The sequence below is a fragment of the Nelumbo nucifera genome, chromosome 4 (genome assembly GCF_055504915.1).
Source record: "Nelumbo nucifera cultivar China Antique chromosome 4, China Antique-T2T, whole genome shotgun sequence".
Taxonomy (NCBI): Eukaryota; Viridiplantae; Streptophyta; class Magnoliopsida; order Proteales; family Nelumbonaceae; genus Nelumbo; species Nelumbo nucifera.
In genome coordinates this window covers 3,768,810-3,788,493 of record NC_142652.1, presented here as the reverse complement: position 1 = coordinate 3,788,493, position 19,684 = coordinate 3,768,810, and the positions used below count along the sequence as shown (strand labels likewise).

At 36.7% G+C, this 19,684-nt stretch overlaps 1 protein-coding gene across 1 annotated transcript; it reads left to right on the top strand.

Annotated features, from left to right (window-relative positions):
* Positions 1-10,768: 10,768 nt before the first annotated feature.
* Positions 10,769-12,608, top strand: LOC104591798 (NAC domain-containing protein 83-like). The gene is made up of 3 exons (XM_010250829.3): positions 10,769-11,260; positions 11,674-11,960; positions 12,153-12,608. Exons 1-3 carry the CDS (start codon positions 11,080-11,082, stop codon positions 12,456-12,458), a joined length of 774 nt encoding a protein of 257 aa, XP_010249131.1. The 5' UTR covers positions 10,769-11,079; the 3' UTR covers positions 12,459-12,608.
* The last annotated feature ends 7,076 nt before the right edge of the window (positions 12,609-19,684 follow it).

Sequence of the window (19,684 nt, the reverse complement as noted above, 5' to 3'; positions counted from 1 at the left end):
AAACCCACATATGAATTTTGATAAATAATGACGAATATGGTATGGGAAGAGTTTCAACCTTCTTAGGTATAATGGCAAATATGATAAGTAGTACATTAAAGAATTCAATTTCAGCAATAAACAAATTTGGGTGATTCGGGGCCTCACTTCCTCTACTTCCTCCCTGCCTCCTCAAATTTCTGGATCGTAGCAAATCTCAAGTCAAGGTAACATCTATTCCGAATTAGAGTGGATTTGGTCCAATCGAATTCAGTCTAATGTAAGCTTATTACAAATGGATCAGGTTAAATCCAATCAAATGAATATTTTGGATTATTTTGAATTAGTTCAATTCAATGTTTGGATCGTCTAATTTATCTAAATTTGTTTTAATTTAGATTGGTCCAATGACACTCCATATATTGTCTTAATCCAACACAATCCAATATAAATTTATTACGGATGAATGGATCAGGTCCAATCTAATCCAATAAATGTTTAGATTATTAAGTCTAGACTGGTCCAATTCAATATATCTTGTTGGTCCGTCTAATCTGTTCAAATTGATTTTAAATTGAACTCCGATCTATTTACACCCCTAAATCGGTGGTTCGAAATTTTATTCGATGGCTGTGGGAAACGAAGGTAAAAATTGCTGACCTGGATGTCTTTTTAGATAGAATTCCAATTCCCGTTATAGAAGAAGTACCTAAGTAGCCTCTAGTTCATTCCGACCCAACATCCTCTCATTTGTCCTTAATAAGGCAAGACGCAAGACGCAAGTACACAGTAGTGTTATTCTTTTTTCACCGTCTTTTATTTGCTGGGTCACAAGTAAAGGTGATCATTTCTAGCCCGGCCCGGTCTGTCCTGCAACTTTCGGTCTGTTGCACACTTTTATGTTCGGGCCCAGCGTTCAATATGCCCGGGCTTATATTTCAGACCGGGGTTGGTTCTGGCCTGGCCTAATAGATAAAAGCAGAACAGGGGACATCCAGCCATTCGGCATATAAAACCTTGGCCTCGGTCTTTTGATGTCGAGATTGTGAAGCATTTCATTTTTTTTTTTTCTGGGCGAATTTATTGTTGATGGTACCTCATTTCTCAATTGATACAGTATAAGGGCCAATTTGATTTGCAAGAATAAGGGTCTGGAATCCAAATTGGAATGGGCTATTCCGGTTCTAATTATTTGGTTGGCGGAATCAGAATCTCAATCTCATTCCCGGTGAAATGATCATTTCCTCCCCCTTTCTTGGAATGAAATCCCATTCCAGCTAATTCTAATTTCTATATAAACCACACAGATTATGGGAATGGATCATTCCTATTCTAATTTCAAGGGATTTTGATTCCAAGTCTGACTATAAACCAAATGAATACTAAGATTATGTTTGGTTTAAAGGAAAAAGTAGGGAAAGGAAGGAAAACTTTTACAAATCTTGTATAGATTACCCTGCATTTCCCTCCCTTTCACTACTTTTTCATTTAAACCAAACATAACCTAAGTGTAAAGTGTATACTTGTAGATAGAATATCACTGAAGATAACAACACAGATGATTCAACATCATTTATCGATTTTAAATTGAGCAAGAAGGAAACCGGCCGAAATGCAAGAATGTGCAAGGTCCAGGCCTCTTCTATATATATATAAGCATTATGCTTGCGTAATGTGAGAGTTTGTTCTTAAAAAAAGAACAACCTGATTGCCACATCAGCAAAAACAATACGATTTGACTGATGTGGCAATTGATATCGTTTTTGAAAACAAAATCAGAGGAGAGCTTTAGTGGGACGCAACTGGAGGCATCTGTCTGCTGAACCTGTTAGGCTAGGCTGTTACAACAGCAAAATCATCAGAAGAATCTAAAGTAAAGAGAAATTCAAGGGTGGATGGGACAAGGGCGAGCTTCAACATTGAGAGAATGCCTAATTTTGATAGAGGAGGAGGGCAACCACATGTGCAAGTTAACTGTCATACACGCAAGGGAATGCAAAATGCAAAATAATACAAACATACCTAATAAAGCTAGACAAGAGAAGTTGCTTTTATGCATCGCTTGGAGTTGAATACAAAAATCGACAATTCCCTCTTACAAACATCCCTCTCCACGAGAAACACTGCTCACTAGTCACTACCCTTGTCGCCTCACATGCTATGTTTGTCCATTTTGAATTGCCTGCTCCTCTCTTTGGAATTTGGACAAACATTTCATGTGGACCATCCAATTCCATTGGACCAACGGCAACGTACACCCCCCCTGCATCTTTGACATCCTGATTCCTGATAAGATCCCATCATATATATTATGTATTCATTCTTGTTCATTGCACAGGATAGACCTTTTTCACTCTCATCGTATATGTATTTGTTGATCGATCTGGTCAATGAGGATTCAATTTACTTTCTGATCACCACTACAAATTCAGAGCCTCTGCTTTGGCTTACCAACTTTTGCTGGTTTTCTGGACAATCAGAAAGAAAGAAAGAAAATCTCTTTGGCCAAGCTTGAGAAGACTAGAACTAGAAATTAAGCTCTTTGGCCATTTCTGAACTGTAGCATCACACAACCAGATTTGGATGCAAAATATTTTAGAGCAGCACCAGCATATGCATAGCCTATTGAAGAGTGAAGACTTCAAAATTGTGGCCAAAATCCAAACTGTTTGGCCACGTGGACTACTCGTCATCACCGAGGTGCTCATCAGGTGCCCAATTCCAAGACTTTGTCATAATTGAACCCCAGTAGTCAGTACTCACTACTCAGTAGAGTAGACCATGACCGTCCTCTGCTTATTATGTCCATCATTCCATGTTTAATTTGTTTAATTGTGTATGTAGTGAGAGCGACGACAATGGACATACTGTCTGTACGTGTCTCATGCATGCTTCCACCCACACGCCACCGACTGGAATTGCCGAGCAACAAGCTTCTCTCTCTCTTTCTCTGGTACATCAAATTTATTGGTCACCCAATTTAGACCTTCTAGGACAAGGTCGCTCTAGTGTAGAAGGCTGCTTGTAGGACAATCAATCACCCAATTGGCCAGGCCTTTTCCTCAACGTTTGAACGCACCACAACAGAAATAAATAAATCATCCTAATTAGATCGGATGGGAGTTATTACACGATTACTCATTTACTTGGAGAAAACTTTTGGCTCTCCAAGTTTGACAATGAAGAAAGCTATATACCTCAGCCGCTCTGCAGGTACCCTAAGAAACAAGTCATGTCATATTAATAGCCCCTGATGTTAATCTTTTCTTTTTTCTTCTTCTTCTTCTTCGGTGAAAAGGATGTTAATCTTTATGATATTAAAAGAAAGCTGCGGTCAAATTTGAATTCCTCCGCCACTTTTCTACTTCTGCGCCGTGGCTCGGCTCTAGAAAGTAGAAAGTCTACTTACTCGATTAATTACTTGTTGTGTTTGATGTAATACGTATATATTTCTTGGTGTTTCTTCTTTTTGGACTTTCCAAAATAAATGATACGTTGCCTATGTGTTTTGCGTTAGTTGAATTGGAATTACAGGTCCGATACTATTGATGTTGATACAAATTTATATTGTCTTATTGATACAGACTCTTTTATAATTTATAAAGGAATGATTTGAATCAGTAATAACAAGTCTTTGCCCCTTTAACTTAAAGCATGCTACATGACGTCGATCTGCGGTTGTTTCAGAAAGGAAGAAGTCCGATTCATAAAATGATTGACGTGTGGTGTGGGTGTTTGTTTCCGTCACACATCATATCAATTCCCCCCCTTTAATTACTTGGTACGTACAAACAACTTTTTTCCCTTTAATTTACAACTTACCAGGGGAGGGGAACCCACTTTAATTACTTCACTTAATTAACTGTGCCTCACTCTTATTAAACAAACAGTTTTGTTCTTGCTAATAATACAATCCGGAAGGGAAGCAATAAATAAGAAATTAGTTCCCTCTCCACCCACCACTCTTCCATTTATAAATTCTAAGGGGTGTGTGTGTGTGTTTTGTTTAATCGCTCTTCCTCGCAAGGATAGCTTTTATTTGTTTATGTCAAATTAAAACCCAACACTCTGAAAATTAACCACAGAAACAGAGTAAGTTCAATTCAACAGTTGGAAAATCTGCTATCCATTCTTGGGTATTCAATTGCTTCTGAGTTCTGACTTCTGCGGAGGCAAGTTAAGAAAAACGAAAAGCATAAAAACGGGAAACGGTTACAAGTACCACAGTTGAGACTTCAGAGAGCTTTTTGGGTTATAAAATAAGAAGAAAGAGTGAAGGAATTTCTTTTTAATTTTTATTTTACCCGAAAACACAATAATTGCAGCCTTTGACGTTTCTGTTTTGCACCTTAAAATCCTGCTCGACACGACGACACCCACACGCAAACTGCATTGACTGGGAGAGGAGAGAAAGAAAAAGAACCACAGCCGCAATGTGGCTCACGAAAGCCTACTTTTCTTTCCGTTCCACACAAAATGTGGCACTGACCACTACAAAGAAAAGAGCCCCCACCCCACTCAATTCTCTTTCTCTCGTACGAACTAATTTTTTAATTATGATTTTAGAAAAGGAATTTCCCTTCTCTCTACGGAATCCGTCTGCTTCATTTGTCAATGTTTCTCTTTTTTATTTTTGGTAAAACTTTTGTTTTGTCAATGTTCCAGAGTCCAGACTCCGGTTTAACTCAAGGGAACATAACCGTCCCACGTTAACTTATCCAATTTGCCCTTTGGTTTCCATTTAATTGCGGAAATACCATTTCTCTATTCTTTCTCTTTCTCTTTCTCAATCATAATATTTAACTTAAAACTTAATGGGGAATTTTATTTAACGGAATCGATTCTTGTTGTCGTTGTTGTAAGGTGGTATGGCATGTGGCAGGCAACGTTTTGTATTTTTATGAGATTGAAAAAATAGATGATAACCATGAGAAGAATGCAAATTGCTCATTTGCAGCTTAATATGTTTGTTTAAAAAAAAATCAAAATCAATTTGCCCCAATATTATTCTTTATCACATAAATTAAAGGCATGTTCTGGTGTACTAGAGTTGATATCTGAAACTGTAATATTTGCTTTGAAATCCGAATGTTGAGTTGTGGTAAATGAAATTTATAATCATTTTATCCTTGGAGAGGAGAATGTTTGTTTTAACTATTTAAGAAATTGATTAACAATTAACTAATAAAATGACTGATGAATAATGAAAATTATCAAAATGAATAAAATGTTTAACAAATAACAAAAATTACTTAAGACTTAAATGACTATAAAATAAATAAATGAAAACAAAATAATAAATGGATAAATTTATTAAAATAGTAAAATATTAAAAAATAAAATTTGATTAAAAATTATGAAAAAGAATAATTACAATGTAATAGGGGTGTCAGTTGGACCATATTTGGTCCAATCCAATCCGATGAATCCTTTAGACCATTTTGGACCTGTCCAATTCAATGTGTAGACCATCCAATCTGTTCAATTGGTTCTAATTTAGATTTGTTCCAATCCAAACTTGGTCCACTGGCACATACTCTTATTTTCTATCAATGGACCAGATATTGGTTCAATCAATTTGACCTAATCTAATATAAATTCATTACAGATGGACCATGTCCAATCCAATCCAATAAATACTTTGGACCATTAAATCCAGACTGGTCCAATTTAATACATCTTATTGGTCTATCTAATCCATTCAAATTAATTTTATTTTAGATGGAATCCAAGCCAAAATCGGTCCATTGATACCCCTCCAATGAGAGGGTAAAATTGCGCACCATAGGTAGTACAATTGGAAGAGTTTAACGTGCACACCATCCAGATGAGATAGTAGTCATATATATACGAGCGATGACCCGTGCAATGTATTGTATTTCTACATTTTTACATGTAGAATAGTATTTTTTCTTCATTAGTTACTGAACTTCGAACTTTCCTTTTTATAGCTTATATATTATGAGAAGCACATAAGCCAAGTGATGGTGGCTCAGTTGATACTTTATCTAGTTAGTTATAGCAGAGATATGGGTTGGGGCAATTGGCTACCTACCATTGTGTAGTCCTATAAAGCTAAAAAATGTGCTTAGCATAAAATTAAAACCCAAGTTAAAAAAAAATCAAAATTGAATTGATGAAGATAACCAAAAACTCGCATTAAATTATTTCTTACTACATTTTATTATTAAATCAAGAACAATCAATTAAAAAAATCTACATTAAAATAAATTAATAGAAACAAAGGAAAAACTTAAACCCAAGGAAAGGAGTAAAATAAAGGGAAAAACTTGATTATCCAAGGAAAAGAGCAATGATTTGTTTAGATTGGTTCACCCCACAAATTGGTGGGAAAATTTGGGTCCAAGCTAAGGTTCATATTTAGGCTGACCTTTAATCTAACAAAGTTCATCTGATTTACACCCTACTTTATCAGAGAGAGCCAAAAGGGATTGAAAAGATATTTAAGAGGAAAGTAAAGAATGGGGAGGGGAGATTCGTGTGTGTGCGTGTGTGTGTGTGTGTGTGTGTGAGAGAGAGAGAGAGAGAGAGAGAGAGAAAATATGAATTTTATGAAAGACAATAAAGACCCATGAGATTTTTAATGATTTAACACAAAAATAAATATACACATGTGTGAGAAAGTAGAGGAGGAAGAACTATGTGTGAGCTTTGTGGTGAGAGGACCCTCACCACCTTTCTTTCCTCTTTCTGTTATATATATAGATGCATGATAACTTGTAGTTATCAAAACGTAACACTGCGATAGCCATGGCTCAAGCTGAGCTATCATGGCCCAACAACAAAATGAGTTCACATCTGTGCCCCACAAGGGGGCACCCCACAGCACATTCCTGTCGTGGGAAAATTTCTCGATGATGACATCATCGGTTCTAATATTAACATCGGGAGATATTTCTAATACATGCCGTGAGATGTTGTGGGGCACCCCCTTATGGGGCGCAGATCTCAACTCCAACAAAATTACCTAATGAAAACCAAGATTCTGCGTATCTAAAAAAATGCACGCAAATTGCGGGAAGAACTTTATGAAATTTAACATAAAAGAGTCAATTATAATTCTATAAAAGGAGAATTATCTCATTTTCTAGGATTAAGACAATAACTTGGAAAGCAACCTTATACCTTCAGACTTTCAAAGTTTAATAAACCCTCGCCACTTTCAAATTTAGTAATTTTTTCCTTCCTTAGATCCATGTAACATTGGGAATTGGAAAATAAATGCAAATTGACCAAAACACAGGAAAAAAAAACTTTATTTTAAGTTGCATGTTTATTTGATTTATAGCTTCACATGCATGTTAGGTGGCACGTACGACATACATTATCAACATTCAAGCCTTTATATGCATCAAACATGCATACAGATGTGATAACTAATTATTAATAAATATGGTAGGATTAGATTATGTAATATATTTGACTGTTTCTTTTTCCTTATTCACCATGTCATTGAGATCGACTTCAGTGAGAGTAAGTCTGTGCTTACACCGTCCCAATAGTCTGTTGCAATTTTTATTGAGAATATCTTCTCATGAAATAAAGTATGAAATTATATTGATCATAATATAATTTTTTATATATTATATAGAAATCAAATTGCAAATATATATGTATAGTATAACTTATCAAACTAATCTGAAATTAATATTATTTGGGATATTGTAATTAGATAAATACTAACCACCACCATACAACCAAGTTGAGGCCCCCAGTGTGTTATTCTTATTCTTAACGATCCAATTACTCAGGCTGGGTTCCTTAATTATTCATACACAAAAAGACGTATTTCAACTACTCTTGCATATAGCCAACTGATGGTGGCTTGGTAGGTTCTCTGACTCATTGGAGTAGAGATCTGGGATCAAATCCCGCTGCCACCAGGGGCTGGGAGGTTAAGGGAAAGGGGATGAACTACCCCCTGTTGTGTAGCTCCATGAAGCGAAAAAAAAAAAAAAAATCTACTCGCATATATATATTCCCCCTCCTCCCCACGTTCAAAAAAAATATGGGTTAGTGTTGGTGGGTTGGGGGGTTAAGGGAAAGGGGATGGGCTACCCCCTATTGTGTAGCCTCATGAAGCGGAAAAAGAAAAGAAAGAAATAATGTATCATGCCAAATAGGAAAGTTCTATTTGAGTAAAAGAAGGCAAAAAAGTGATACTAAAAAAGAAAGAAAAGAAAAAATTTAACACCCCTGGCAGTGCAATTTTATTTGCATTAGTACAAATGTAATGGGAGTGCAAATGAAAAAAAGACAACTTCTCATTTAATTTTGTTTTGAGTTTTACTTTATTCTGCTTCCTGTCTTAATTTACTTCATTTGTTCTATAATCAAAGAAGATAAGTTAAAATTTGAAACAAAAATAGGTCAAAATTTACACTCAAATAATTTGCACTATCATAGTTTCACATCAGTGAAAGAGTACAAATACAAATATGTTCGGTGTAAATACATACAAAGTAATATAAAATACATAGATTTGCACTCTACATATTTGTATTTGTAAAGGCTCAATTTTGGAAGGAGAACAAATACAAATTTATAGAGTGCAAAACCTTGTATTTTGTATGTATTTGCACTGTACATATTTGTATTTGTATTCCTTTCAAACTGAGCCTTAAACACAAATTAGGAACTACTTAGGACTCAAAATTACATGGCTCTCACCAAAGGCTTAAACATTCATTCTTTCTTTCTTCTCGCTCATTACATTTCTTTTAGAGTATAAGTTATTAAATGTAAAATGCAAATGCCCACACACACATATAGAAACAAGATCAAATTGCATGGGAGAAGCCATTTGATGAACAGGCTGACTTTTGGCCCCAAGAATATATTTTTCTCACAAGAAAGATCAGAATACAAAGGAGGTAGATGTACTCTTAGAAGGGAAGCTTCTTCTATGCATATAATGGTTTCCACAGTGAGATTCTTTTCTTTAAAGGGTAGTTTGGTCATTCAAACGGAGATTAGATACGTTATTTTCTTGAATTTTCTGTCGATCAAAATAGAAGATTCAGGAAATCTTGTGAGGGCAGTATTATGAAGGTGGCATTTTTGTCAGCTAGCCCAAATCCGACGTAGTGTCCGTCGTCTTGGTGGCAAGTGGGTCCCAGAAATTTATTCCCCCCAATCCACCCACAACGATTTCAGATGGACAAACTTGCCCCTAATTATAATTGTTTTGATTCCACTATAATACCGGAAAAAACTTGTTGTAACCGTCTGTCGTAAAACGGTGGTTATTTATCAAAATTCATGGGTTGATTGGTCAAAGCCGTTCCTGTATCGTGTCTTCCGGCCGCATAGATCTTTTTTTATCGTCTTTGCTCTCCGACTAGTAGATAGAAAGAGAGAATCAGAATCTCCGTCCAATCTCCCGCACAGTTGTCAACTTGGAAGGGCATCTTCGTCAACGTATGTACGAAAACAATAGAAGTAGTTGGACACGCCTCTCTATGTACGTCTGTTGTCCTTGTTTGCTTGGTGTTGTTGAACTTTCTTCCCTTCCCACAAGGAAGAGATATTATTTAATTTGTAAGTGGGCACATCACCACCGTCCAATCAGTATTCTACTGAATAAATGAAGCGTTGCTCAAGTAATGAAGAGACATGTGCGTCTGCTCCCCCCATCCGCACTGTCCAAAGTTGCCCTTAACCTCCTGAGTCCTGACCCGTGTTACTCTTTTCATTCTCACGCAAAGCTGTGTCCAATTTTGTTTGTATTTATGTAAAACTAAAACCCCAATGACCCGTGTTGTCCTCCCAAACAAATGCAAATCAAATATTTATGTACCTACGTGCTTTTAGTACTAATTAATTTCACTGAGTCTGAGACACTCTAAAGAGAGGAACTGTTTGGCTGTTAATTTATCATCGTGGCTTTTTGGCTTTGCAAAAAATGGGCCCTGTGACGACGGTGAGCAATGTTTGGTGATAATTGAAAACCTGGTCCTGGGAAGCCCAAAATTATTGTCCTTTTAGACTTTTCATTCAAATTTTTTAATGGCTTTTCCTAAACAGTTCAATCACAAAAAGTGAAAACAACTCAGCCCTACTGCCCTACCAAACAGGCTCGCTGTTTCGTCTCGCGTAAAATTAAGAAGGTTACTTTGGTAACACGGGGCGCCTCACACCGGATCTGCTCTTTGCAAGGGCGCCTCACACCGACTGTACACGCACATCCTACCATACATTTGGAATATCTTCCGTACTTATAAATGATTATTTACGGGAAATGTTCCCAATGTATGGTGGATGTGTGGCTGGAGCCCCTGCTTTTGGGAGATCAGATCTGTCGCTGATCGCCTCACCGGCACATTCCACTGTGCATTGAGAGCATCTCGCGTAGCGTACTTAATGTCTTATTATTTGTGTAAGATATTCTTAATGCAGGGTGGGATGTGCCCGATGTGAGGCGCCCTGTATGAGGAGCAGATCCCACCTCTGTTTTTGGAGGTACAGCGTCTCTGAAGAGCATCACTTTTTTTTTTTTTTTTTCCCGAATAGACAACAGAGAAGTGAAACACGGAATTCATCTCCAATCTCATTCTGATTTATCTGTGTCATAACAACTAATATAAACTGCTGCTGCTGCTGCTTTTTTAGCCTTTTTTTTTTCATTTTTTAGAAAGATGGACTGGGACTGGGACTGGGTTTCTGGGTTGCGTTTCTTTTTTTTTTCTTTTTTTTAATTAAATACTATTACATATAACTTTTTAACCTTTTCGCAGAAAACCAATTTTAATCCCCGAAAACGTCTCTCAGAAAGAAAGAAAGAAAGATGCGTCAAACAAAGAAGGGCTTGAGTCTCGTTTACGCCAAAGGGAAGGGTGACTCGCGGGGTTGAGGGTGTCGTCCTTTTTTTTAATTCCTGGGTGTCTTCCAAATCCCATGGCTATAAGAAAGAAGAAGCATCCCTTTCCTCTATAACCAACATCCTCTTCTGTTCCTCCTCTCAGTCACTTCTTCTTCCTCGGAAGTCAGGATTTTTCTTGAATTTAGCCCAATTTGACTGTGAGTGTGTGAGACGTGGGAGAGTTTCCACGGAAAGCTTACTCCTACTCACTGGGAGATATGGAGAAGTTCAATTTTGTTAAGAATGGAGTTATCAGGCTACCTCCCGGCTTCCGATTCCATCCCACCGACGAAGAGCTTGTCCTTCAATACTTGAAGCGAAAGGTCTTTTCCTGCCCATTGCCCGCTTCCATTATCCCTGAAGTCGATATCTACAAGCATGATCCTTGGGATTTGCCAGGTTCGTCACCCATAAAACTACTGTACAGTCTGTCCCCGTACTTGCCTCCTTTGCCTTTTTCATCGAGTACGGATTCACAAATTACGAAGCACATGGAACTAGATTATTTGTGAATTTGCCTACAATAACTGTAGTTCTGTGAACACTAGATGTAACTCCAGGAGTCAAGACAAACTACCTTCAACCTACGAGTTCTGGAGCAGGGTTTGTTTAACATTTTAATCAATTCATTATTCATGGGCACTTGTACCAGAGATCTAGCTAGAAAGCTGAGAACGTCCAGTTCTATACTTCTATTACTGGTTATCGAATTCAATGTGACAAGCTAGGCTTTCATGGGTTTCTTCGATTTTACTTCACATATTTTTCGTTTCTCCTTTCTGATTTTAGGTGGGGTTTTCGTGTTCTTTCAGGTGACCTGGAGAACGAGAAATACTTTTTCTGCACGAGACAAGCCAAGTATCCAAATGGAAACCGATCCAAACGCGCCACTGGTTCTGGTTACTGGAAGGCCACTGGCTTAGACAAGCAAATTGTTGCTTCAAGAAGCAACCAAGTGGTGGGGATGAAAAAAACTCTTGTTTTCTACACAGGGAAGCCTCCTCGTGGGTCTAGAACCGACTGGATCATGCATGAATATCGCCTCGTCGGCGCTGGAACAACAGCTTGCATTTTCCCACAGCGGAAGAACTCGACCCAAGTGAGTTTCCGTTTATACTTGTGCATATATATATTTGACTCCATGCCACTGTAACTAAACAGTATACAGACCGTGTAATTCAGCTAAGTTAGATAGGTAAATTGGAATGAAACCATCTTTTCTTAGTAATTGAACTCGAGCTCTTCAGTGACAGTTTAGCACTAAATTATTCGTTTGTTTCATTCCCCGCAGAATTCCATGATGCCAATGGAAGATTGGGTACTCTGTCGCATATTTCTCAAGAAAAGAAATACCAATAATATCGAGGACGACATCTCCAAACACTACAACGAAAACAGAGTGCGGAACCCCGTGATTGCTAGGCCTAGTTTCATTGATTTCATGATGAAAGATAGGAACAATTCAGCTCCTTCTTCTTCTTCTTCTTCGTCTTCAGGTTCAAGTGGGATCACCGAAGTCTGTTCTAGTGATTCCAACCGCGAAGAAAGCAGTAGTTGTAATAGTAGTTTTTCCTCTCCTTGTAGAAGAGATGCATGAAACGTTTTGCATTGAGCCTGTTCCAGTAGTTGAGCTTTACGAGTTTCAATGAGAATCTCCATTCCAAGTATTAACTTCAAATTCTCCATCGTTTCTGTAATCTCATGTTGCCCACCGTTGAAGAAATTGAACTCGATAGTATTGAGGAAATCTAGAGACTAAATGATGTGGGAATTGAAAGTTTTTTTAAGCAGAAGCAATCCCTTAATTAAAATCAGCAACAACATTTTCCTACGTGCATTTGGACATGTTCCCAATACCCAAATAATTAAAAGCATCCGAGAGGGAAGAGACAGCAATATTCTGGTAGTCGATAATCTAGAGATTTTCTTATTAAAAGGCAAATGATTTTATTGTAAAAGACATGATAAAAATAAAAAAGAAAAAGAATAGTAAAGAGAAACAGAGAGAAAGAGAGGCATCCAAAGAAGGGAATGAGTAAAGGGCATATATCTATCATAGCTTTGTCAAAAGAGATCTCTTTTGAGCTAGCACAAGAAATGAACTTTAATGTGAGAATCCCCTGCACATGCATGGGCTTTCCTTCTTCCTTCTTTCACTATGAAAAAGGCAAAAAAAAAAAAAAAAATCACAGAGAAAGTCCTAATGATGGGTTCTCTAGTGCCTTTGGACCCCATTCAGTAACTAGATTTCGCAATACTAACGGCACTTTAGTTTTGAACAAGATTAGACATTTGAAAAATGTCTTAGAAGGAATTGAACAAGATGATTATGATCATTGATCACCCCTTGAAATCTGTTGTTGCTCAGAACCAACTTAACGTTGTCCGCTGTACAAATGGAATCGGTGGCAATTGGGGAGTCAATTTCTTTTTTCTTTTTTTTTTGTCCTCTAATTCAATTTATACTTGGTAATCAGATTCCAATGCTAGAAATTAAAGCGGTGTTAGATCTGACAATTCGACCTTTCAGCAGATTGAACTACACTGAATTGGCCAATTAGACAGGAGCGGGATTCTTATCATTCAGTTGATTGGAAATTAATCTAATACTTCACACTGAATAAACTAGAAACGCTTATTTATACAGTACAACTTTACCCCATCAATCATGTTCAACTTTTGTTTGTCCATGATGGAAACAAGGAGAAGGCTTTGATAGTATCCTTGTAATATTTCTTCTAAGAATCAGAACAAACTTTCTACGTCTATATGGCATGTTCTTAAATCGTAATAATGTCGCCATTGAATAAGGGAATTATTTGCTTTGCTTCAAGGTGGGAGGATGTGAAGCTGCTGTTTGGATCAGACTCTTAAACCTGCCCGGCCGTAATAATGCAGGAGGGTAGATCAAAATCCACCAGTTCTATACATAAAATATAAAATTAATCAGCCCAAAACAAACCTAGTTACATGAATATAGCCATGAAATGATTTGAATATTTCTGAGAGTTGGTAGAAGAAACAAATTCTATTAAAATACAGAACCCAGAAAAATAAAAAAGAGTCCATATGGGTACAGACTACAGACGCTAACAAATAAGAATAAAAGGAGAACAGCGAAGCAGCTGAATGTAATTGATGGTGTCACCCATAAAATAACTATTTTCAATCAAGCGCCCTAATGGCGCCTGCCTAAAACAATAAACTAAAAGGATTATGGAGTATGGACTGTTGTTAAGTGATTGACCTGGTTTTGTTTCTTTTTTTCTGGAGGGGCCAAAAATAATTGCCAACCAAAGTTTCTTGTGAGAGAGGTTTAGAATCATTGTTAGGCTGTTGGAGTTGTTCACGTCACCCTTTTCTTCATATTTCGCTTTCCGGTTCAAAGAGAGAGACAAAAGAATCAAAAGTGAGAGATCTAATTTGATTGTTGACTTGGGTTGGCGCTGGCCATTGGGTTCCCTTTTGTCAATCTCATGGGTCGGCCGTCGCGGTAGACCATACACTATAATTGGACCTTTGTAGCTTCACCCTGATCAGGTCAATCCCTTGAAGAAAGAAACCCAGCTATATATGTCTGAAAAAAAAAAAAAAACGTGAGGGATATCTTTGTCCAGTTGATGTTTGCGGGCAATTTTGGAATTATAAAAATAATACCTAGCAAACAGGGAATTCATGTTGATTGTTGACCAATATTCTAAACTTAATTACTTCTTAATCCTTTGGTTTCATTTAGAATAATAACAGTAATTTTGACTTCTGAGGGTTGTTTAATAATGAAGGATATCTTCCTTAATTTATATGCAGATGAGCTGATACATTTAACAACTAATGTCCTTATGTAAACCTATCTACTTGATGAGATAAAGCTTTCAGGGACAAGTGTAACGGGTTCTCAAGCAAGCTCATGGCACAATAATATTAATACATCAATTTAGATCAACCAAATCACAGGAGTAATATCCCTAGAGAGATGAACGGAGAGAGTTTGATTGGTGAACTGAAGAATTGCGTTGTTGATTCTTTTTCTTCTTCTTCTTCTTTTTTGGCTGGAACTGGGACTGGAAGTTAGTGGATTCCCTTGTCAAGTGGCAGAGAATTGTTCATACGTCAATTATTATTTTCTGGAATTTCTGGGAACCATGACTTTTCTGTTTTGGCTGGAAGTTGATTCTGGAATTTCTTGGCCGGAGAAAGACACCAAACAGAGTTGGTGGGCAAATGGGAAACAGAAGGACGACTTCGGAGTTACCTGCTTTGGACGCCGTCCACACCGGTTCATTTGTTGACGAGAAGATAGTGATTGAAAGTAAACGATTGATTGATTATGTGGTCAATGCAAATTCTGGGCTGTTAACCGTTGCCCGTCAAGTGTCAAGGTTGGCTGGCACTCCATCTGGCAATCTGTTGGGGGAAGGAGATTGACGAGCTATTCCATTAATTTTCAATTTTTGTAGCTCGATCGGAGTGGCCTTTAACCATATCTGTGCGATAATAACGTGGCTTATACAACAATAGCAAAACAAATTTGTACATAGGAATGGTATGGTGGATCAATTACACGCCTGAAAGTTGTTCCCTTTTTATCTATTAAAACAAAAAACAGAAAGCAGCAGCTAAAGCTGAACCAAGTTTAAGCAAGCAATTAAGCCTTCCCAATCCAAAACTCCGTCAACTTGTGCGGCTTACGGAAGGTGGCTTGAACGCAACTTGTGGAATTGTTGACAGGGTAAGACAAGTTTCACCGTCGTACACGGTACATTATTTAAGTACATGGCAAAATTGTCAAAGATGGAGTAGGCATCGCATCAAGCTTCTTCAACTCAGGTTCTCGGCATCTGGTTATTTGATGCCAAACAAGTCTCCATGACACATCTTGAGAACCTGTTAGCTGGCCCATCCCATTCCCGCTCTTTGTCGAGCTTTTTTTGAACGTGATTTTAGACCCACGAGGGCTTTGGGCTCAGGCCCAAAATATCATGCTATGAATTTTATTACGTTTTTGGCTACACCCTAAACCATCATATCAAGCTTTAAATAGAATAAAATAAATTTTATTACGTTTTTGTGTGACATACAATTTAAACAAAAAGTACATTTATATTTAACCATTTTAACTATTCCAAGTAATAATATTCAAAAATAGTATTTTATAAATTAATAGAACAAATAATTTATCAAAATTCATATTTATATAAAAAGATGATTTTTAATATCAATAAAATTATACAAATAAAATATTAATAATAAAATAATTATTTTAATATTTAAATTGCACATGATATGCATTTTTTATTTTTTATAAATTATTAAGTAATATTTTAATTTACATTAATAAGTAATAACAATATATTTATTATTTATAAAAAACAAAAATATTGTTTACAAAATATTGAATAATATAATATTAAATTGAACCTATCAAATTCACCAATCTACACTTATTTCAAAAAATGATTTTTTATTTCAAATTATTTATAGAAATAATAATATTAACAATGGAATAATTATCTTAGTAATTAAAAATTATGAATTTGTATAGGATATGTATCTTAAAAATTTTAACAAATTTGATATACTTTAAGTTAATATTATATTTTTGTGAATTATTAATTGGTATTTTAATTTTCATATGAGAATTTAATATTTAGTTGATTTTTTTTGTTAATGTTAAAAAATTAAAATAGTAAAATAAAAAATAAGTGATATAATAATTAAAATATAATATGCATATGTGTTTAGTGTCTTAGACTCTTGATTGATACATTATAAATAAAATTATATGATATCTAGCCATCCTGATATATTAATTGTAATATAATTTTTCATATACACCATTAAAATATACATTTTCTATGTATTTATATATTATTTGTGACTATTTTGGTATTAAATTTAGTAAAATTAATGTATTTATGAAGTTTGTATGTATTTCCCTAACATATCCATCTGTTTTCATATTTTTCATCTGTATCCATGCATTTTCAAAACGTATCCGAATCTGAATCCTCCAATATAATACCTGATACCGATTGGATATAAAGATCTAAAGCCATTTGATATAAATAAATTAATTATGTTGTTGAGTAAAAGAAAAATCTTGCCCAATTTACAGGCATGCCTCACCTTCAATATACCGATTTATCGAACTTGAGCCTGAACATATTCTGTTAACAAAGAGTTAAAGCCCAATCCAAACACAGCCTGGCTCGGCCCGTGAACAGGCCTAATCACCACTCCTTTACTTTCAGTATAACTGTATGAAACGAGTGTTAATTATTCCTTCTGACCCTGAGAAATTGCCTCGTATAGAAATTAAAATTCCTGAACACATCCACATTTAAAGAATTTGTCTCTATTGATGACTTATATAGGTTGTGTAGAAGTAAGATTTGGATGCCATAAAACCGAAAGGCTGCAATGAAACCCTCGAATAGATACAATCTAACACGATTCACCAAGAAAAAATCGATTTCTCGGATCCCAATGACTTCAGAGGAGCTCCCCAGTCCCCACAAGGGATGTACAGTGGGGCGCTTGTGGGGGGTGCCCCGTGGGGAGCCCACCGAGCTCTTTCCCAATCATAATCCCAGCGAACTTCATTCGACATTTCGACCCAAATTTCATATGCACATCAGCACCAATTAGCAAGAAACTTTTCACAATTGAACAAGCGCTAGCAATCAAGACCCAAAACATTAAAAGCTTAATTTCATTCATACTAAAGAATGGCATCACTGTTGTAAAGCCCTTTCATTTCAGTTCTAGTGGGTAAAAGAGTACAACCGTCCCTTGATAAACTCAGTTAATCTTACCTGTATTTGTTGGGTGAAAAACAATTTCCAGAAGAAACTTGGAATCGCCAAAGCCCACACTTCAGGCTCATCTGGTGTTGTCACTCATTTCTGCTAAGGTTGCAAGGTGCAATCTTTCTCGGATATTCCAGCAGTTGAAGCTTCTGAAGGAGGTGGTTCAGCACAAGCTTTCAAGACAGCCTCATTGGCTCATTCTGCAGAGAAATATGTTAAGATGGTAACCCTTTGAATGGTGATCGAAACCATGACAGAGTTCTTCAAAGCAAAAAAATAAAAATAAAAATCTCCAGTCCATACATCTAGTTCAAAACTTCTGAATACAAACACTGTGCTTGCAAGTATGTCTGAACCTTGAATTTCTACATGAATATGAATATCATAACATCCACCTTAAATGCATGCAGTAAGAACTGGATTGACAGAGCATTTAAACTGATTCGATGAGGCCTTGGTATAAAGGGGTCTATGATAAAATAGTTGCCCCTCGAGGGAATGAACTGAAGAATACCATAATAAACTTTTTTTTATCAATAACATCAAATTTTATTAATCTGAGAAGATTGCTGATTCCATAATAAACATTCAATACTCTTAAATCCAGAAAACAGACCCAAAAGGAATAAAAATTGACACCAAGATCAAGAAATAAGATTGCTGATACACTAGAAACAAAAGGAATACAAATTGACACCAAGATCAGGAAATAAGATTGCTGATGCACTAGCAACAAAGGAAAATCTATTACAGGGGAACCAGGCACTCGGGTTAATTTATAACATTTTTTGGGTATAGTTTTCATGTGATGTCAGCCTCACGGGTCAAAGTAATAAGAAATAATTTAAGTATTCATAATTTAACAATGGATATCATATAGCATTAAACATAATGGAATGGCAAAGCAGTATTCAAGCAGCTGACCCAATATAATTGGGATAAGTCTTAGATGATGATGATGATTGATGTTAGTCAATTCGAGGTAGTGTATGAACTGTGGAGAGCAATCAGATAGTCCTTGCTGGCAGGGTGGGGTTGAGCTACAAGGACGAGACCACGCTTCAAGACCTGCGATCAAGAAAGGAGAAGTCAGAGGCTCGAGGAGTTATCACCGGATAAATACTCCGACACTCAAGTCAGTAGGAAGTGATTGATGATCGGGCCGAGCTACAGGGATGCTGGTCCGAGCAGAATAGCAATATGGGTGTCAGAAGTTGGATCCCTTACCTTGAGCATGGAGTACATTTTTATAGCCAAAGATCCGTGTTCTAGTCAGGTTGGGCTTCTAGGGTTGTCGGGATGAGGTTAGCCGTCAAGGTATTCGGGATAGAGTCCCATTCCCCCGTGGAGTCTTCCTTACTCCTCTTTATTCGTAGTTGTGCTCATCCGTGTGACGTGTAGCTGACGTGGCTGAAAGGATAAGATGGGGGCCACAATAATAGCATAGCTCAGCCGAGCTATGTTGATGTGACCGAGCTATGCCGATATGGCCGAGCTATACCAACGTGGCCATGCGATGATTGGGCGGCCACGTGTCTCTCAGAACCAGCTCAGCCATGACCCGAACAATGATAAAATGGCTAAGTGATGTAGTAGGATCGTGGAAATACAAAAAGTATTGCAAAGCTTGTAATGGAGCTCAGGTCAGCCAAGGCTATATACCTTAGTTCGGTTCTCGGTACGTGATTGTACAAACACATTATACATACTTCAATAATAAGTTAATAACTGTTACTGATAAGTGATAAAAGAAGAAAAAGGAATCCTATATGCAGACACAACAGTATTTGTTTACCTAAGAGAAGGCCTCGTTTAAAATATACCAAGCAATAGAGAAAAGAAAGAGAAGAAATAGGGGAACAAATACTGTCACAAGAGAGTAATAAGAAGAAAGGGAAACAGAAAAGTTCCATATGTAAAATATACAAGTAATAAGAAGAAAGATCAGACCAATTGGAGTGGGGTGGGGAGTAGGGAAAAAAAAACCAAGAACAAAAATCCTTGCCTCCTTGGC